The following is a 21777-nucleotide window of genomic DNA, read 5'->3' as shown; positions in this document are numbered from 1 at the left end:
CGGGTTAACATCAGGAGACCTACATGTAGAGATTTTTTAAATATTTTAGGCCTACCGTAGGCGACATGAGTCTCACTAGTATTGAGTAATTTGCTGTTAAAAGTATTTTATGTATTTTTATTTAACCTTTATTTTACTACAATAAAGGATGACTTACTCTGATGTCTTGACCCAGTTTATGCCCTCATTTGCAATGCAAACCATAACAAATTATTATGGGACTAAATGGAAGAGGCAAGTGGAAGGTGGAGAAAGTAAGGAACCTGTCGGCCCTGGAGGCCTTTTGAAAACATGTTTTCAAACACTTGTTTTTCCACAAGGGCTATTAGCAGGACTATAGACATGACGTGGTCCCAAAAACACCTCTCTGACATAGGGTCCAGCATATGTCTTGTCTCGCCAGCTTTGATCCATGCCTGGGCCTACAGTATGCAAAGTTCTTTGTTTGTCAGACGAATCATTGGGTTGAAACTACAGAATAGTACAAAACGAGAACACACATGGTAAGTGTTCTGGGAAAAAAATATATACATATACACTACCGTTCAAAAGTTTGGGGTCACTTAGAATGTCCTTGTTTTTGAAAGAAAAGCAAAAAAATTGGTCCATTAAAATAACATCAAATTGATCAGAAATACAGTGTAGACATTGTTAATGTTGTAAATGTCTATTATAGCTGGACTATTATAGCTATTTTTTTATGGAATATCTACATGGGCGTACAGAGACCCATTATCAGCAACCATCACTCCTGTGTTCCAATGGCACATTGTGTTAGCTAATCCAAATTTATAATTTTAAAAGGCTAATTGATCATTAGAAACCCTTTTGCAATTATGTTAGCACAGCTGACAACTGTTATTCTGATTGAAGAAGCAATAAAACTGGTCTTCTTTAGACTAGTTGAGTATCTGGAGCATCAGCATTTGTGGGTTCGATTACAGACTCAAAATGGCCAGAAACAAAGAACTTTCTTCTGAAACTCGTCAGTCTATTCTGGTTCTGAGAAATGAAGGCTATTCCATGCGAGAAATTGCCAAGAAACTGAAGCTCTCGTACAACGCTGTGTACTTCTCCCTTCACAGAAGAGCGCAAACTGGCTCTCACCAGAACAGAAAGAGGAGTGAGAGGCCCCGGTGCACAACTGAGCAAGAGGATAAGTACATTAGAGTGTCTAGTTTGAGAAACAGACGCCTCGCAAGTCCTCAACTGGCAGCTTTGTTAAATAGTACCCGCAAAACACCAGTCAACAGCATGCTGGCCTTCTAGACAGAGTTCCTCTGTCCAGTGTCTGTGTTCCTTTGCCCATCTTAAACTTTTTTTTTTATTGGCCAGTCTGAGATATTACTTTTTGTTTGGAGCTCTGCCTAGAAGGCTGCTTGTGGTCAACTATTTCAGCACTGTTTCAAGCTGCGCTGAGACAAGCAAGACTACTTAATATACATTTTATAACATTTTTTTTATCGAATTCAATAACATATTTGTCCTATTGTAAAGTGTAGTCTAAAGGCCAATATGGGCAAACTTGCAATGTATTTGATGCCTAAGTACTCTAAAACCACGCTTGGGAAAAACAAAATGCCTCCAGCTGTCCATCACTACTGTAAATAAAAACACAGAATATCTAAGGGGCTTTTATATGATTATAATGCAGGGTTAGTAATAATAATAATTGTTGGATAACAGATCACTATCACAATATTAAAAACTTTCAAATGCATTTATAAATTATATCACTTTAGTCGACATGTTGCGGTTCATCTGATGAAGGTGTGCATGGGCCAATTTATAAAATGAATATGAAATCGGTGGGCAGAAATTATTCAATATTTAAGCATTAGACTTCTCACTAAAGGCGTCAGTCAGAGAAAAGTTATACTTAAATCCGAACTGTTTGGAGATTATAAAAGTACATGGCCATAAAGGCTAGATCATTTTTCAAGGTGTTCATACATTCATAGATGACCAGCAGGGTCAAATAATATAAACAGTGGTTATGAAGGGTGCAACCGGTCAGCACTTTAGGAGTAAATGTCAGTTGGCTTTTCAGAGGTCAAGACAGTAGCGTGTGAGAGAGAGAGAGAGCGAGAGAGAGGATCTAAACACGCACACACAAAAAGTGAAAGCTAGCTTGCCAGACCTTCTGTGTCCCAATTGGATATCACGCTATTATGTCGTTGAACTTTACTCAATTTTATCTCGTCGCTCCTTCAGCCAGGTGTGCATAGCCAACGGTTGCATCACTCAAAGTCTCTTCATGACATTAATGGGTCGAAATAGATGAGAAAACCGACAACTTTTGCGGTAAAAGGAAGTAACAATATTGAATATACTGTGCTGTACCAAACTACTAATGCCATTAAAACAGTCACTTTGCATGAGCCAATATGATCTCAATTAGATTTTTAATTTATACAAATTCCTACATTTCATGGGACTAACCTGCCTTCATATTTGTATTTGTCATTTTATTGTATCTGCATTCTGACATAGGCACAAGATGATTGTCTCTAACATTATCATGATAACCATTCTGTAGAGTAGATTAACTCTGATTCAAATAAGTACATGACGTGTAAAGCGAACCTTTTTGATTTCTAGATGCTTCCAATGTAAAATGTTTAGTAGATCACCTTTTCAAATCACTCTGTATGCCACAGACTTGGATCATTAAGAAACTGAAGTAAGCTAATATATATTTGTATTATCTGTCAGGGTGTTTTAAATAATCAGTTGATGGAATTGAAAACAAACTAATTCAAATATTCCCTAATCTTCATAAAGAATAATCAATAGATTTTTGGAATGCTGTGCAACTGTTTGTTCAGAACAAGTATCTGGAAATATGAGATGGGGACATTTTTCTGTTTGTTCCTCTGTTTTTTGCAATATTTTCCAGAGCTGATTTTATTTTATCTGTGGCAGGTCATGGTGAGAACTCAAGCCCTATCAGGTTAGAGTTTAAACAAATGTCTTCAAGACCCTTATCCAGAAGTCTGGAGGACGTTTTATCACCACCAAAACGTAAATAGACCGTTCTTGGTTTTCCTGAGCTCAATAGGCTTGATTATTGAATTCCTTAACTCAGTGTTATTCTCAATCCTAGACTGTGGTTAGCCGTGACCAATTGTCGATGTAACCATTCAAATAAATTGTTTAAGAAAGAGTTTTCAATGAGCATTATAATGTTGTTTTCATGATATCTGAACTTAACTGTTTAATCCTCTAAGCCTTTATTTTCTTCCAAAGGAGAAGAGAGAAGTATAATTGACCAAAGAAGTGAAATGAATCTAAATGTGGATGATGGTAAATATTTCTGCTCAATTTCATTTGATAAAACAGTGTACATTTGCTTTTTGTTTGAAGGCAGACACCGAGTATTGTGCAAACAAATACAATTTTGTTATACTTGGCTTCTACTAAGTTGTATTATTAGATTTTGACCGTATTTATTGGTGAGAGTTGAAACCGTGAACTATCAGTAATGAGAATAGATTAGAATTGTAACTCATTGTTGAAATATCGCTATTCATATTTTATTTCAATTTGAGGAAACTAGAATTTTTCAAATAACATTGTTCTGTTGGTTGTTATAACAATATTTGATCTTGTGATTATTTAAATCAATCTTCCTTGACTCTGCCCAATATGGCAACAATTCATGCACCTGTACTATCATAGGGCAAGGTGGAAGTTCCGCAAATCGCTTACACCTTCCCAAATCCTCTCCCATCTACTCAATTGTCTAAGGGGAAGATGATAGGGGTTGATTTAAGAATTATTCAGGAAGTGGATTATTGAGAGCAGAAGAGTGTTGAGGAAAGCATGTCGTTTGGCCAATATGATTACATCAGCTGTCATTACATTGTCTTGCAATTTCACTATTTCAGTGAAGACCCTGCTGATTTGAGCCATTAGGTGAGATTAGTTAGAGAGTTGTAAAAGTCCTTATCCACCTATCTGCTTTGCATCTTCCAGCCTCTGCAGTGCCTCCCTCCTCCCTCCTTCCTCTCCGTCTCCCTCCTCCCTCCTCCATTTCAGTCCCGGAGCAGATGAAGAATATGAGCAAGTCGGTGTCTGTTATGCAGGATGAGGTAAAACAAATAAAAATAAAAATACTGTGCCCTTTGTTCATGGTAAAAAAAAATACCTAAGCATTTTTAGAGTGATACACCCCATCTGAATTAGGGGGAAGTGAATTGCCTTGTTAGCTTTAAGATGACAACAATACAAAATAACTGATTTTATAGAATTCTTTCCTCTTGAATTAATTTTAATGGCTTTCAAAATCCACCATTTATGACCAAATGCATAACATATTCAGGGCTAATGCAGTCACCTTTCCTTTTTTGAGGTCATATAATGAATGCATTTTTCATGCTTGGATAAGACGCATGAGCTATTGATAACCAAACTGTCCCACATTTGAGTACATTTTTAACATAGCTTGTACAGTGCCTTCGGAAATTATTCAGACACTTTCACCTTTTCCACATTTTGTCAGGTTACACCCTGTTCTAAAATTGAATAAATAGTTGTTTTTGCTCATCAATCTACACACAATACATCATAATGACAAAGGAAAAAAAACAGTATTCAGACCCTTTACTAGTTTGTTGAAGCACCTTTGGCATCAATTACAGCCTTGAGTCTTCTTGGGTATGAAGCTTGGCACACCTGTATTTGGGGAGTTTCTCAGATTCTTCTCTGCAGATCCTCTCAAGCTCTGTCAAGTTGGATGAGGTGCGTTGCTGCACAGCTATTTTCAGGTCTCTCTAGAGATGTCCAATTGGGTTCAAGTCCGGGCTCAAGGATATTCAGAGACTTGTCCCGAAGCCACTCCTGCGTTGTCTGGGCTGTGTGCTTAGGATCGTTGTCCTGTTGGAAAGAGTACCTTCGCCCCAGCCTGAGGTCCTGAGCTCTCTGGAGCAGGATTTCATCAAGGATCTCTCTGTACTTTGCTCCATTCATCTTTGCCTAGATATTGATTGGTCTCCCAATCCCTGCCGCTAAAAAGCATCCCCACAGCATGATACTGCCACCACCATGCTTCACCGTAGGGATGGTGCCAGGTTTCTTCCAGACATGATGCTTGGCATTCAGGCCAAAGTGTTGAATCTTGGTTTCATCAGACCAGAGAATCTTGTTTCTCATGGTATGAGAGTCTTTAGGTGCCTTTTGACAAACTCCAAGCAGGTTGTCATGTGCCTTTTACTGAGGAGTGGCTTCTGTCTGGCCACTCTACCATAAAGGCCTGATTGTTGGAGTGCTGCAGAGATGGTTGTCTTTCTGGAAGCTCCTCCCATCTCCACAGAGGAACTCTGGAGCTCTGTCAGAGTGACTATCGGGTTCTTGGTCACCTCCCTGACCAAGGCCCTTCTCCCCCGATTGCTCAGTTTGGCCGGGCGGCCAGCTCTGGGAAGAGTCTTGGTGGTTCCAAACTTCTTCCATTTAAGAAGGATAGAGTCCACTGTGTTCTTGGGGACCTTCAATGCTGCAGACATTTTTTGGTACCCTTCCCTGGATCTGTGCCTCGACACAATTCTGTCTCGGAGCTCCACGGACAATTCCTTTGACATCATGGCTTGGTTTTCGCTCTGACATGCACTATCAACTGTGGGACCTTACATAGACAGGTGTGTGCCTTTTCAAATCACGTCCAATCAATTGATTTTACCACAGGTGGACTCCAATCAAGTTGTAGAAACATCTCAAGCATGATAAATGGAAACAGGATGCACCTGAGCTCCATTTCGAGTCTCAAAGCAAAGGGTCTGAATACATGTAAATAAGGTATTTCTGTTTTAAAATTGTAATACATTTGCAAAAAAATCTGAAAACCTGTTTCCGCTTTGTCATTATTGCGGTGTTGTGTGTAGATTGCTGAGTTTTTAACATCTATTTTAGAATAAGGATGTAACAGAACAAAATGTGTAATACTACCCGAAGGCACTGTATGTGCATGTAGCAGACCCTGGCTCCAACCACCATGTAAGCCCACAATGTGTTTTAACCTGTGTGTGTGTGTGTGTGTGTGTGTGTGTGTGTGTGTGTGTGTGTGTGTGTGTGTGTGTGTGTGTGTGTGTGTGTGTGTGTGTGTGTTTCTGACCACCCGCCATTGTTGTTTCTGCACTATCTTGTAGAAGGATGGCAGAGACAGTGACAGCACCTCAGTGGAAAGTCTCAACTTCAGCTGGAAAAAGCAGATGGGCAGTTCCCTCACTAACCTTAGCCTCTCCTCTGGCATGGCGTCCATGTCTTCTGTATGTTCCCATGCAGCTTCCCTATCAGATATGTTGACATGTGCCATGAAATAATCAAACTCACTTTGCTTTGAATTCACATGGCTGCAATCCTAATAAGGCTAATAACAAAAGTTATTAGCATAATACAGCAGAACATTTGTTTTCTCCCCCACATGTGATACACAGGAATCATACAATTGTCCCATAGCAGATGTAAGAATATTAGGGTTCTAGAGAATCGGGAATATTAGGGTTCTGAATGTGGACCAAGAGAGGCATTTGTTCCGCATCTAGAAGATAATAATACTGAGGTTCAGTGGTGGCTGGTGTCACTTTAAATTGGGAGGACAGGCTCATTGTAATGTCTGGAACAGAATCAATGGAAGGGTATCAAACACATCAAACATCTGGTTTGATGGCTTGATACAACACTTGGTGATGCTGTTGTCTCTTCCTAACATCATGTGGACCGTTAAGGTGAGCGGCAGTGTGGCAAGCATCTACAGTGGAGTAGATGGGGATGTGGAAGTGAAGGGAACAATCCGGTTTGCCATGAATTATGTCCAGAAGCTCGGGGAGTTCCACATCTTTGTTGTCCACTGCAGAGATCTTGCCGTGGCAGAACCCAAGAAGAACCGTTCTGATCCGTAGGTGTTCTTGCAATAAATAAGATTGTGTGTATGATTATCCTATCATTGTAAAATAAATCTGCCATCTCCAGGTGCATAGGTTTACAGAGGTTGATGTTTCCCATTACCTTACATAGGATCATCAGTGTGTTATTGCAATTTGAGACTAGGTGCATGGAAAACAATGATGTGCCTTGGAAACTTTCACCGACTTCTATCCGATTGCACTTGTAGACATGTTACCGCATTTGCTGAGATCGCATTCAAGGTAAACATTGTAGATGCCTGCTTAATTGTTAATTACCTTTAAATGTCCAGCGCGCTATAGCACAGCTTCTAATTTAATCCCAGCCGTAGTTGCTTTTGCTTTGTATTTGTGTAGTGGCTAAGAATCTGATGTTGGATATTCATTTTCAGATATGTGAAATGTTACCTCTTACCGGACAAAGCAAAGATGGGAAAGAGAAAAGCCAGTGTGAAAAAGAAGACCTTGAACCCCACGTACAATGAGATCCTTAGGGTAAGAGAGAAGAGATATGATGGCTGGTTATTAAAGTCCTCATCCAATCTCCTTTTCAGATTATTTATCACCTGATTCACTCAACAAACATCTCAATAGGGGGTCCAGGTGTCCTCTGATATGGCAGAAGTCTGTGCGTGTGTGTGTGTGTGTGTGTGTGTGTGTGTGTGTGTGTGTGTGTGTGTGTGTGTGTGTGTGTGTGTGTGTGTGTGTGTGTGTGTGTGTGTGTGTGTGTGGGGGGGGGGGGGTGTACATTCCTGATTTTATACCCAGGAAATTGTTTTTCAACAGTTCAAAAATAGCTGGACACAAAGCTATCAGTGACGACACAAAGCTATCGGTGCTCGGTCTATTGTGTCTGCATTGAGTAAACTCCTTTTATCCCCTTTTCTACCCCTGCAGTTTAAAGTTACCATGGAGACCCTCAAGACTCAAGCACTTAATGTCTCCGTGTGGCACAACGACAACTTTGGACGGAACAGCTTCCTTGGCGAGGTGGACTTGGATTTGTCTGAATGGGACTTTAGCAACACGCAGATGAATGATTATGCTTTGAAAGCAAGGGTAAACTGCAAGAGGATTAGTTTTGGTCGTATACAGTCTGTTTTGCAGTGTCAATTTTTATATAGGTGGTAATTCATAAAGACCGATCTGATACCAACTTGCCACAACTAAAAATAAAGTTATTCTATTCACTTTAGATCTCGACACAGTCTCTCAGTCCCTCTCACTCCCAATCTATTGACCATAGAGGAGAGATGAGAATAGGATTGCGTTTCCTGTCACAGATCTCCTACAGTAAGTGGTTTCTCAGACCACTCTCATCATCATCTAGCCTGTTATGTGTTCTATTGAACATAACTTACTCATGTGTGTTTTTACTCAATTGGTAGGTAAGAGGTCATCCAAAACTGAGACGGGTGAGGTGCAGATTTGGGTGAAAGACTGCAAGAACCTGCCTGCTATCAGGGGTGCGATCATTGACCCCTTCGTGAAATGGTATGTGTTTTGGATATGTTGCACCTGGTTAAATACGGGTGTAAAGCATAATTTAGTAATGAATATGTTTATAGTGCCAATGTGTCATTTAGTCATATATAAACTAAACCATTGGATTTGTAGCGATTTAGTCACTGTAGAAATTCAGATTTTTTTATACTGTTGTACTCCTGTAGATGGCAATTTTTTGTCCTCTTTTATTCACTGAATATTGGCCCTGTTTTAATACTTTGAAAATGCATCCTCCCTTCTTTCCTTGAGGTAAGCACTTATGCATATAAACTCGGCAAAAAAAGAAACGTCCTCTCACTGTCAACTGCGTTTATTTTCAGCAAACTTAACATGTGTAAATATTTGTATGAACATAAGATTCAACAACTGAGACATAAACTGAACAAGTTCCACAGACATGTAACTAACATAAATTGAATAAGGTGTCCCTGAAAAAAGGGGGGGGTATCTGGTGTGGCCACCAGCTGCATTAAGTACTGCAGTGCATCTCCTCTGCATGCAATGCACCAGATTTGCCAGTTCTTACTGTGAGAAGTTACCCACCTCTTTCACCAAGGCCCCTGCAAGTTCCTGGACATTGCTGGGGGGAAAGGCCCTAGCCCTCCGATCCAACAGGTCCCAGACGTGCTCAATGGGATTGAGATCCGGGCTCTTCTCTGGCCATGGCAGAACACTGACATTCTTGTCTTGCAGGAAATCATGCACAGAATGAACAGTATGGCTGGTGGCATTGTCATGCTGGAGGGTCATGTGAAACGCCACAGACAGAGTCTGCAGGAAGGGTACCACATGAGGGAAGAGGATGTCTTCCCTGTAACGCACACCGTTGAGGTTGCCTGCAATGACAACAAGCTCTCCGATGATGCTGTGACACACTGTCCAAGACCATGATTCGCCTTCCACCTCCAAATCGATCCCGTTCCAGAGTACAGGCCTCGGTGTAATGCTCATTCAATGAAGAGCACTTTTTGCCAGTCCTGTCTTGTCCAGTGACGGTGGGTTTGTGCCCATAGGCGACGTTTTTGCCAATGATGTCTGGTGAGGACCTGCCTTACAACAGGCCTACAAGCCCTCAGTCCAGCCTCTCTCAGCCTATTGGGGACAGTCTGAGCACTGATGGAGGGATTGTGCGTTCCTGGTTTAACTCGGGCAGTTATTGTTTCCATCCTGTACCTGTCCCGCAGGTGTGATGTTCAGATGTACCGATCCTGTGCAGGTGTTGTTACACCTGGTCTGCCACTGCGAGGATGATCAGCGTTCCGTCCTGTCTCCCTGTAGCGCTGTCTGTGGCATCTCACAGTACAGACATTGCAATTTATTGCCCCGGCAACATCTGCAGTCCTCATGGCTCCTTGCAGCATGCCTAAGGCACGTTCACGCAGATGAGCAGGGACCCTGGGTATCTTTCTTTTGGTGTTTTTCAGAGTCAGTAGAAAGGCCTCTTTAGTATCCTGAGTTTTCATAACTGTGACCTTAATTGCCTACCGTCTATAAGCTGTTGGTGTCTTAACGACCGTCCCACAGGTGCATAGCCATTAATTGTTTATGGTTCATTGAATAAGCATGGGAAACAGTGTTTATACCCTTTACAATGAAGATCTGTGAAGTTATTTGGATTTTTACGAATTATCTTTGAAAGACAGGGTCCTGAATAAGGGACGTTTCTTTTTTTGCTGGGTTTATATGCAATTTGATAGGTATAAGGTGAACACCCTATTACTTTCACCAAGCCACCCAGTTCATATCATCTGTGATTACCTCAAGAATGGTAGCGAGGAAGGATAGGATGCATTTCTGTAATATTCTAACGGGGCCATTGATTGCTTTTGTCCTAAACTTACAGTATACTGTTAGAGCTAAAGCTCTTCCTTGAAATGCACAGGATCAGATTGTGCTAGGCTACTAATCCGTTGTTATTGTATGCTATTTTAGCACCGTGCTTCCAGACACGAGCAGGAAAAGCCGACAGAAGACTCGGGTGGTGAAGAAGACGGCCAACCCCATGTTCAATCACACCATGGTCTATGATGGCTTTCGGCCGGACGACCTACGAGAGGCCTGCGTTGAAGTCACAGTGTGGGATTACGACCGGCTCACTAACCATTTCATTGGGGGCTTAAGACTGGGCCTTGGAACCGGTAAGATACTTTGTAATTTGTTTAAAGTTTGGCCGGTACTCAATTCAAGGCACGTTAAAATGCAACACACTATAACAGACTTTTAAAGGTAATTTACACATGAGACGACATGCACAACATTGACCATAAATGCGATCTCTGAGAACATCGGGAAAATGTCTTTAAAAGGCACATTCTCAGCTGTGCTATAGCACCGATTGAATTACGGCATCTAATGGGTTGACAAAATTCCCCACATTTCTGAATCTGATTTATGCTTTTCTCTAAGGTAGTATGTCTTTATATTGAAATAGTTTCTTGAGTCATTCCAAACCTATTGTAGCCTAATTATTAATATTGAAATGCATACACAATACATCCAATAGGAAGCTAACTGGATCATCTCCAATCTGTCTTTACAGGTAAAAGTTATGGGTTGGAGGTGGGTTGGATGGATTCAACCTCTGAAGAAGCAAGTTTATGGGAGAGAATGATGCATTCTCACAATGAATGGGTTGAGGATATTATACCCTTGAGAATGTTGATAATGGCAAGAGGTGTATCAAAATAAGATGGTGTGTGAAAAGTTGGATGACAAAATGAGAAGAAAGTTGCTCATTGGGTGTATCAGTTTGATGAAACTTATAACCGATAATGTAATCAGTAATATAATCTCTCACTTTTTTAGGAGAAAGACCATACAGGCACATTGGAGTATTGTGCTTGGTGCTTAGATTCTTCTTAGAATTACATTACAAGTGTGTATTTTATTTTTTGAAAGATTAACATTTTACATAATCATGCTTGTTGTCATACAGATCAAATACCTACTCAGAAATTGTTAAGATATAAATAGGTTGTTTTAATTGATTCATTCCAATGCATATTTATCGCTGTTTGTATATATTCCTATATATGTTTTCATAATGTTATTCCATGGTAAATTAACTGAAGAAAATGTTTCCACTATTGATACAACACCATATATAATCAGAAATGTGGTGTTATGTTATCATTGTTGTCTTTGTAAAATACATTTATTCACATTACTCAATATAGTAACAGCATATATTTTTCATCATAGTTAATGTTTCCACTAATTCAGACACCCCAACAATAAATACAATGTCACATGTTGAAAATAAAATCAATGTGAATTCAATAGTAATAGTTATACAAAAAAAAATGACATTTTTCGCCAGCAATTGGCAGGAAGCAGTGAGAAAAATAACCACAACATTTGAAATAGACTGGAAGTTGGATTTCCAAGAGAATGCAAAAAGAGCCGTGATCCTATGGGGAATTTGGGACAGAGTTTTTTTTAAATGCTCCAGAATTTGTATTATTAATAATAATAATATTTTGCTGTTTGGAAGTCTATTTCTTATTGGTCTATTAACTAATTTACCGCAAGACCCAAACTCCATTACACCATACCATAACAGGCTGAAATTTCAGGCGGTCATTACAAACAGCTCACTAAAAGGGCACTAATCATAATTTTCATAGTATCACGTTTTTGACTGCTCAGAGGTCATTTCTCTCATTTGTCTTATGAGACCTTTTTAGAGTGGAGTCTTTTGAACATCTGGTGATTATAGATCTCTCTAGCATCGACTTATTCAGTCTGACGAATCTGGCGACAATACATCCAAGGGTGATCAGATCTGCCTTGCGCACATTAGAGCAGTAGAAAGGGAGGAGGTGGAACGGAGTAGAGAAATGCTGAGGGTCTAAGATGCTACAGCGGCGGAATTTCAGCCACGTGTGTGCCACCCTGTGAACCAGGAGCGAATGGAGGCCAAGTGGTGTACAATTCGATATTTTAAAATAAGATATTTATTTTAAAAAGGTAGCCCTGCTAGCAGGCTCAACCCTTCATAATGCGACCCCTGGTGCACAAATAACTAAGCACAGCTGCGCCTATTTTTATAGACTCACGCTCGACCCCATGGGAAAGATCGCTTTCCCTTGCTCAGACGAGGCGTGCATCAACCAATGGTTGCAGCACCGACTGGCAGTTACTGCTATAACATATGATGGGGTTCGCTGAATAGTAAAATACCTATGTAAGGTCTGGCAGACGTTAGCAACGCCTGGGCAGAGGAACTGATTTCCCTCCCAAATATAAAGAAATGGGAGCTTGTTGAATTTGTCAAGTTTATGGGAATTGTATTTAAAAAAATAAAATAAATGACAGTGACGTTTCACAAAGAGTTTTAATGGTATATGATTATTAGTGATGTTTTTCCGTCTCATCACAAGTTACCATAAGCACAAAGTCATAAACCACGCCCATGTCTACAATTGCTCTTTATCAGATCTTTACCTAGCCACAATGCTAACATTATGTCTAACCGTAAAATAAATTAAGATCAAAAGGCATTTTTTTCTCTCATATATATAGATATATATTAAATTAGATATATATAACAGCTATATATTTTTTTTACTATATAGCTGTTTTACTTTGGCTGTGGTAGCAAGTGAAAACCATTTCCGCGGGTTGAGTCGCCATTTTGACTTTGTGGGTGTGGTAACCTGTAAAAACCATTTCCGCGGGTTGAGTCGCCATTCTTTGCGTCCTTTGTACGTTCATAAGTTGTCTCCAAGTCAGCAAGTAGTTGTTTCGCGATTAGACAAATTTACAGACTGTCAAACAAAATCGAATCTTTTCCTACGAAAGCTGAATAATATTACGAACAAATAGCTACAATCAATCCAGTTAAAGCTCGACGGACGGTAAGTGTGGTCACTTCAAAAATGCTTTGTCATTTTGTTTGTGCGCAATGGTCTTCCAATTAGCTAATATTGTTATAACTAACTACCGTTAAATAAAAAAATAACGTTTACGTTGTTGAAACCACAAACTAGTTAACAAAATATCAATGGGGTACTTATAACATGTTCCAAAAAACGTAAAGATTACATGGTAGCTAATGTTAGCTAGTTAGGCCTAATGTAACGTCATTCTTGTTCAGACAACATTATGGCGCCTAAAATAGCTAGCTGACGTTAGATACAGCCCGCATTGGACAACTGCATTAAGTAGAAATGTTAGTCTATATTAGTCTTTAATTTCTCGAGAAAGATCCACACAGAATGAATGTTTTGGCAATTGAATGTTCATAATGTTTGGCTTCGGAATTTTCACGAAAAAGCTCCAAAGTCACGTTTACAGGAAAAAATAAATCGAAATCCGTGATTATCTCAAAGGATCTAACCCATATATAACAACTTAAAAAGCACTAATCGCTCAACGCTACTGATTAACGTTATTTGGTAAAGGAAACGTGTATGGCCTCAAGACTTTAGCCCCTTCAAAATGGGGGTTGAGGTAATGGACAGAGAATCTGAAGGCTAGCTAGGCCTAATTTAACATTACTCACTGAAGCACAGGACACAATACTCATGTCTTTCATGTCTAGGGGGTATGAAACCCAATATATTCATTAAACAGACTTAATTCACTAATCAATGTTATTGTTGTATTCTCACAGATAATCGGAGTGGAAATACATTGGTGGTGTCCCTCATCAAAAGCTAAAAATGATCACCAGGCGAAGAGGTCGTTCAGATGTGGAGATGCACTCTTCAACTTGTCCTTTTGATGTTGAAGTCACTGACTTTGTTGAAATGATAAATGTTAAAACGAGTCCCTCTGAAGAAATTAGGTCAGAGAATGGGGATAGTACAGTTGGATTAGAGCTGGATGATTTATTTGGAATCGACGAGTTAAACTGGACATTTGAGAAGGATGCAGTCTCCCCTCTTTTCGACATTGGATTGACTGAAATAGGTGTGGGTGACACAACAGATCAAGATTTTTGGATTGGCACGTCCAGGACCCCATCGCCCGAAGGAGTGTCTGCTGTTCAGAAAAGGAAGGGGAGAGATGACCGGTCTGGGCACATGATCAACAAAAACGCTGTCGCTGCGCGAATTAATCGTCTGAAAAAGAAGGAATACGTGAACGGGCTGGAAAATAAAGTCGGGTCTCTGTCGTCAGAAAACCGCATACTCAAACAGGAAAATGTCCAATTGAATAAGAGGGTAGAAGAGTTGGAAGATGAGACGAGGTACCTGAGAGCTGTGTTGGCCAACGAGAGCATGTTAGCCCAGCTGTTGTCAAGGCTGAGCGGTGTGAACGGCATGAAATTATCTTCCTCACTTTTCCAGGGGTCCAACAAGAGTGACGACCACGATTATGCCTTGCCGCGGAAACGTGTGAAGGTGGAGGAAAAGGAGACTTCTGGTGGTGTCTGTCTGCACGTGGACAAGAACAACGTCTCAGTGGAGTTCTGCACTAAGTGTGCAGAGAGTGCAAGCGCATCACTCAAAATGTAGGGTCAAGTACTTTTATCTGTTTTCAGATGTTGAGACTGAACCTGATTAACTTCAGTGTAATGAACGTCAGGGGAATCTATGAACACTGTTAAAAAATATTTGAGATCATTACTTAATTAAGAAATGTTGAATGATTGAGCATGTGTAAAAAATCTTACCAATGATTTAAGTACACGTTACTCGTTAAACCTTGTTGCCAGTTTTCTTCTAGGTGATGATTGTTCTACCATGCTGGATGAATGGGTTACAGAACGTCCCTGTCTGCTTGGCTCCATGGTAAGGATCTCAGATGAAGAAAAGCTGATGATTTGATAAATTCTATATGTTTTAAGTTTTATTCCTCATAGAATACACCAAAGGCTTTTACACTAACATTAAGTTTACACTGGAACATATCTTTCCATCTTAGTTTGAATTACTTTTGTTTTAAGTTCTATGCAGTAAGCGTTTAACCTGTAAATATTAAATCAAACTGATTTCCCTCCCAAATATAAGGAAATGGGGGCTGTTGAATTTGTCAAGTTTATTGGAATTGTAAAAAATAAATAATTGTAAATGGATTACAGTGACGTTTCACAAAGAGTTTTCATAGTATATGATTATTAGTTCATATTGGCTCTCAACCCAGAAAGGTGTAAAAACAAGAACATATAATGACGTAGCATGGTTTGCTTAGAACTTGTCTTTTTGTGAAACGTCACTATTCTGCTGAAGGATGTTTTCATTTAGCGCCCCTATTTTTCTTTATTGCTAAAGTGGATTCTGCTGTTCTGGAAGCTGAAGAGGCGGGACCCGCTGCTGCCAACTTGGCCTGGTATTTTTTTAAAGGTAGTATAACGAAGGGTGTAAGTGACTACATTCAACCAGTATCCCATAACACCTTCTTTGTTAAAAGTAGTGAATTTAGAATATATTGTGGATGACAAGTGTTCCACTACCTATTACATTGACAATATTAGAGGTCCTATAACGGTTTGTTCACAAGTTTAACCTGACTTGTTGACACATTGGTATGTAAACTAGTTGTTGAAAAAACAACAACTAGTCAAACTATCTTGTTATCGATGTGATCCTGAAAGAAATGGACACCACCAATTTTGTATGAAGTGACAATCTTAAAGAATGTTATGTAAAGTACAAAGATGTTGTGGCAACTTTTTTTTTCTAAATGAGAGAACAATGTTTCAGGAACATGGATATGATTGAAAATAAATCTTATTTTGATTATACACGTTTCAGTTATATTTTACCTTGAATGTGACCCAATGTATTTGACATTAACACATCTCTTTTTCTCTTTTCAAACAGCAAGCTCTTTCTGCAGACAAAGGTCTATCAATTCCTCAACAAAATGGAAAAATGTGGTGATGGTTTGTGAGGGCTGATTTCAGTGGAGAGTTCAAAGCCTACTAGTCCGATGTACTTGTTTTTACATAATGCTGCTGCATTTAGTTTTAAAGTGACATTTCACTCAAATCAGCTTCAGGTGTTTTCAGACTTCAAAATTGGTGTCATGAGTAAGTTCATGTTCCACCCCACCACCTGTATAGATCCAGCAGTATGCCTCAATCCCAAATGTCCCCCCCCCCCCCAAAAAATACAGGTGCTGATTAAAATGATTCAAATAACTTCAGATGGCACCTGTCTATCCTTCGGGTTGAGGCATTTAGTGGGATTTACACACCTGGTAGCTTGGGCCATTGATTTGTTTAGACAGACCACTTCTGAGGTCTGAAAATATCTAACAAATGGTGTAGGGGAGTGTCACTAAAGTCTATCCAGCTGGACGGTATTTAACGCTTTCATTTCGATCTGAAAAGTAAATGGTTAGCTACTTCAAATTAACTTTGTTAAAAGGTACCGTCCTTAATTTGTTTTTCAGACCCAAACACTTTTTGTTTGCTATAAAGCCAAAGGATGGGTTGGAGAAATGTCACCACCTTCAAATTCATAGATGAAGCTATTGATGAGATCGAAATGATAGTTTGCATTTATATTTATTCTATACATAGCCCAAAATAAGGTTGTTTCAAACTATCATGGCGTAAGCTCAGGGGGCATTAAGTTGTATTCTTCCAAGAATCTGTGGGTATAGGTAGGTGGCTAAAATTCACAGGTGGTGGCATGCAAGGCTACTTATTTTGGGCATGCACTGCAAACTAAACTGTTGTGAAAAATCTGGAATATTTTGCCATATGTGCATATATGTTGGACATAAGAAACCGTAAAAGGGTTTGAGAGCCTGTTAAAACACAGAACATTTTTAAGTCTGGTGCATTTTGCTGATTACTTGAGGTGTACATGATTTTCAGGGACCCCAATCAAAACACACAGTTGAAACCATAACCCCCAATTTGTTTTGTAATCCATTGTTTAAAGAATATCTTTGTTTATATACACTAGCTTCAAAATATGGTTAACTGTCATGTGGACAGTCAGTGCATGCATCCTATGAATTGAGTGCTTATATTTCTCCAGCCCTGTGATCACGCAGATTTGTAGCAAACCAAGTAGTGGTGCTGTTGGTTTAATTGTTGTGCCATTAGAATACGTTTGGTATTTAAGACCTTTACAGTTAAATTGTTTTTTTTGCACTGAAAGTAGACCAGGAGCCAGTTGGCTGCAATTTGGATTTCTTAAAAACAGCCACTGAACTCCAGCCAACTTTAGCCACTGCTAACTAAAAATCAATGGGAGTGGTGGTTACTGTCCAATTTTGAACAATTCACTGGTAAATAAATTGAAATCAATTCAATGACTTTGTTTGAATCACGAAAGGTAATTTGGCCAAAAGTTAACACTTCACGGGTGCCTTCATCGCGACCATTGATTTTTTTTGTTAGCATTGAGTGGCTTTAAAAAGGGAAAAAAAAGAAATCACAATTGGATTTAGACTCCTGGCCCATAGACCACTGTCAGGGTAAGGAATCATTTACATGTGTATTAATTTAGCAGACTAATCCAGTGTGGTTTACAGGAGCAATTGGGGTAAAGTGCCTTGCTCAGGGGTACGTCAGATTTTTTTAACCAAGTCTGCTTGTGGATTCGAACCAGCGACCTTTCGTTTACTGGTCCAATGCTCCTAACTGCTAGGCTTCCTGCCGCCGAATTATGAATGTGTGTGGTATACTGGTAGTTATGCACTAGTCTTCTATGACCTGTACTATAATTGAAGGCTCTTTTGCACTAAAAATTTGAATGTATCCTACACAGGTAAAATGGTTTCCTCAACCAATATTTTGGAATGTGTGGTTGGCCTGCGAGGTGATGGCAATAGCCAATATAAATAGATTGTCATATCACTATACAAATGTTACTCCTGAAGTACCTTCCCTAACTGGCTTGATATAACTCAATTTGATTCCATTTTTTTACTGTACAATCCTAATTGAACCATCTTTGCATTGTTTGTCAGTTGCACTACCTTAGTATTTGGCACTCTCAGACCTTTGTTTTCATGTCAGGTCACTCAACATTTTCCTTATGCACATAGGGTATGTTGCACGCTTTTTGGGGGGGCCTTTGTGTTAAAGGCGTCAAATCCTAAACAAACCCGTTATCAACTTCCCCATCAGATGAACTCGTGGATACCATTGTCTGAATATAGTTTGAAGGAAGTTGATCTGTAACGGTATCGCAATTGCTAACTAGCGTTACCCATAGACTTCCAAGTCAATGCACTATCTGCTAGCATGCGCTAATGCTAGTTTATATTGGCTCGTGAAACTACCTAAACTTCCTTCATATTGCACACAGACGTAAAAATTATATCCATGAGCTCATCTGACTAGGGAAGTAGAAAAAGGGCCTCATTGCCAAAATCCTGAAGTGTCCATTTGAAATAATTTAGGACCCTCTGTTTATGGGCATTTAACACACAGCTTTGAGGTAGGCCTGGATTTAAACAGAACCATTGTATCGTGATCCTGATTCTGAGGTGTAATTTCTTACCACTAAAATCGCCAATGGATCTATTAAGTAAACATATGCCAAGTAAAAACTAACAGTTTTTATAACTTCTGGATTTTGAAAATCACCTAATGCATATTTTAATTAACATTTAGCATTACGGTATAACATGTATATTGAACTAGGTATGTTATTTAATGGCTGTTAGCTGGGGTTCCACTTCAAACACAGAAGCATTTTACAAGTTAATTGCAGTACAATGTTCTGCGCAATCTGTTTTGAATTCTGTCCTCTACTAATTTCAGTGATGAGATAATGCCCCATTCTCCCGAGGTTAAATTGCAGTTGTCCATATGGTTATGAAACTACAGTGAGAACACTGAGTAATTTGGTAATCCCATAAAGCACACTTGATGTGGGCCACGTTCAGTAGGCAAACCTATTTGAATGTTAGAATTGCCATGAATAGAGCAGATGTGAATCCATGTCTGGCCTGTTCGGTCTACATATATCTACGAGTGTTCCACTACATCGGGTATTCCCAAATGGATACGTGTAATGCTGTCGGGAGTACGCCACGAAAAATGTAATTCCCTTTTTTTTGTTCACATTTTCAAACATTTATTTTCCAACGGGGCTATACATCTGGGTGAGTATTTTTTTGTCCCTCGCCTGAGTAGCCTCGTTTCACTGCCAAAAATAAAATTAAACCATCTTGTGTAAAGTGAAATAACAACGCAATGTCATACAGGTAGCCTAGTCAAATAATTCACATCCAATCACATGAACCGTTACTGTCTCACGGGAAACCTAGAAAAGAAACGTGACAATTTGAAAAATATGCCACGGGAGTTTGAGCGAGAATTTAGATGAATTTCGAGTGGTAAGGCATGTATAACCACAACGGATACCATTAATAAGGGTCTAGAAGCGTCTTATATGGTGAGCTACCGAGTGGATAGGACAGGCAAGCCCATACTTTTGTGGATGACTTAATTATTCCTGCTGCTGTGGATATGGTTGGGACGATGCCGGGGGAATGGCCCAAAAAACTACAATGCCTTCATCGGACAGCACTTTCACAACGCATCAGTGTCATGGCAGGAGATGTTTTGAAACAATTACTGCTTCGCATTCAAGCCAGTGAATTATATGCGTTACAGCTGGACGAGTCAACTGCTCCTGGTATGTGTCCGTTTTTAAGTACTGGACAGCTTTGTGACATCAAATGGACTTTGGTGGTCAAGATGTGTTGGTATCTACTTGTGGCGCATACGCCATGACAGGGAGACGAGTGGTTGCTCCCGACGCCACTTGGGTACACTGCAGCATCCACCGAGGCTCTTGCTGCCAACGGAATTGCCCGATGGCTAGTAAGACATTTGACACTACAGTGAAAATAGTTACCTTTGTTAAAGCAAGGACCCTGAACTCGTGTATTTTCTGCATTATGCAATGATATGAGCAGTGACCATGTAACGCTTTTACAGCGCTGGTTATCAAGGGGTAAAGTATTGACGTGATTTTAAAACAAATTAGAGACGAGCTTAAAGTTTTCTTTACTGACCATTTTCACTTATCTGACCGCTTGCATGACGACTGGCCTATCTGGGTGATGTTTTTTCTCACCTGAATGATCTGAATCTAGGATTTCAGGGACTCTGCAACTATATTCAATGTGTGGGACAAAACTGAGGCTATGATTAAGAAGTTGGAGCTCTTTGCATTAACAAGGACAACACAGGTCTTTCCATTTGTTTTTTTTGTGCAAATTATCTCAAGTTTATGGACAATGTCAAATGTGATATAGCGAATCACCTGAGTTTGGTGCACAATTATGCAGGTACTTTCCTGAAACGGATGACAAACAACTGGATTCGTTATCCCTTTCATGCCCTGCCTCTAGTCCATTTACCGATATCTGAACAAGAGAGCCTCGTCGAAATTGCAGCATGCGGTTCTGTGAAAATTGAATTAAATCAGAAGCCACTGCCATATTTCTGGATAGGGCTGCGCTGAGTGTAGCCTGCCTTTGCAAATTGCGCTGTTAAGACACTGATGCCCTTTACAACCCACATACCTATGTGAAAGTGAATTCTCGGCCCTCACTTTTATGAAAACTAAATACAGGCACAGATTGTGGAAAATGATTTAAGACTCCAAAAGATCCCAACATTGCAGAGTTATGTGAATCATTTCAAGTACACTCTTCTCATTAACCTGTGTTGAGTTAATCACAATTTAATGAACAAATTAGGTTTCATATGTAAGGTGGTTAAGAGCAAAATTACTGATTTGTTATTTGTGCCCTGGTCCTGTAAGAGCTCTGACACGTCCTATGAGCTGGGTTGTGACAAAGCCACATTTATTAAACATAAGAATGAGTGTATCATGTAGTGTGTGTGGCAGTCTTACAACGATGGCAAATAAACAACATTTGAGAGTACGCTGACCCTGGTGCTAGAGGTGGTACGCAGCTGGAGATTGAATGGTTGAAGGGGTACAGGACTATAAAAAGTTTAGGAACCACCGCACTACATAGTGCACAATGAATGCGGCCACCAACTAAAATGTAAACAATGAAGCAAATATAGTATTTGTCAACCTGGGGATACTTGGGAAGAATTGTAAGAACATAGGCCTACTGGTAAAAAGCATGTGAGGGGTACTCTGGGCAGAGCAAAGTGTAATTCTGGATTTAAATTATATTTGTAGTGATCAAAGAATGTTGACTTAAGGGGAGGATTTATTTTGAATGTGTAACTTGACAGCATAATGATGGGAGTTGGTTTGTTGAGTGAGGTAAGACAGTTATGCATCTCATTAATATACTAGCCACTTCAAAATCAAGGTGGATTCACAGGCTGTTCAGACAGGCAGACCATTCTGATGTTATTTAATTGGTCAAAAGTCCAATTAGTGAAAAACTATTGGAATTGTGTTGCCTGTAAACGGCCTTGGACAAGGTCCGTTGGAAATGGTATACCCCCTCGAATTGT

The 21777-nt window shown here is 39.7% G+C and overlaps 2 protein-coding genes across 11 annotated transcripts in view; both read left to right on the top strand.

Moving 5' to 3' along the window:
* sytl2a (synaptotagmin-like 2a) overlaps positions 1–11892 on the top strand; it is a 42323-nt gene extending 30431 nt beyond the window's left edge. For 7 of the 10 annotated variants that reach the window (XM_064982200.1, XM_064982205.1, XM_064982207.1 and 4 more), the window contains 11 exons: positions 2926–3024; positions 3250–3306; positions 3979–4094; positions 6144–6263; positions 6723–6892; positions 7292–7394; positions 7797–7958; positions 8096–8192; positions 8288–8393; positions 10338–10543; positions 10945–11892. In XM_064982200.1, coding sequence (XP_064838272.1) covers positions 2926–3024; positions 3250–3306; positions 3979–4094; positions 6144–6263; positions 6723–6892; positions 7292–7394; positions 7797–7958; positions 8096–8192; positions 8288–8393; positions 10338–10543; positions 10945–11093 — 1385 coding nt within the window. In that variant the 3' untranslated portion in view covers positions 11094–11892. The other 3 variants (XM_064982202.1, XM_064982203.1, XM_064982210.1) reach the window with 3 other exon arrangements.
* Positions 11893–13042: 1150 nt separating this feature from the next.
* On the top strand, positions 13043–16456 carry LOC135550937 (CREB/ATF bZIP transcription factor-like). Its single transcript, XM_064982199.1, has 4 exons — positions 13043–13264; positions 14023–14865; positions 15070–15145; positions 15626–16456. Exons 2-4 carry the CDS (start codon positions 14072–14074, stop codon positions 15704–15706), a joined length of 951 nt encoding a protein of 316 aa, XP_064838271.1. The 5' UTR covers positions 13043–13264; positions 14023–14071; the 3' UTR covers positions 15707–16456.
* The last annotated feature ends 5321 nt before the right edge of the window (positions 16457–21777 follow it).

The sequence above is a fragment of the Oncorhynchus masou genome, chromosome 12 (genome assembly GCF_036934945.1).
Source record: "Oncorhynchus masou masou isolate Uvic2021 chromosome 12, UVic_Omas_1.1, whole genome shotgun sequence".
NCBI lineage: Eukaryota > Metazoa > Chordata > Actinopteri > Salmoniformes > Salmonidae > Oncorhynchus > Oncorhynchus masou.
Note: the sequence above shows the minus strand (reverse complement) of the source record. Positions and strands in the feature narration are given on the sequence as shown.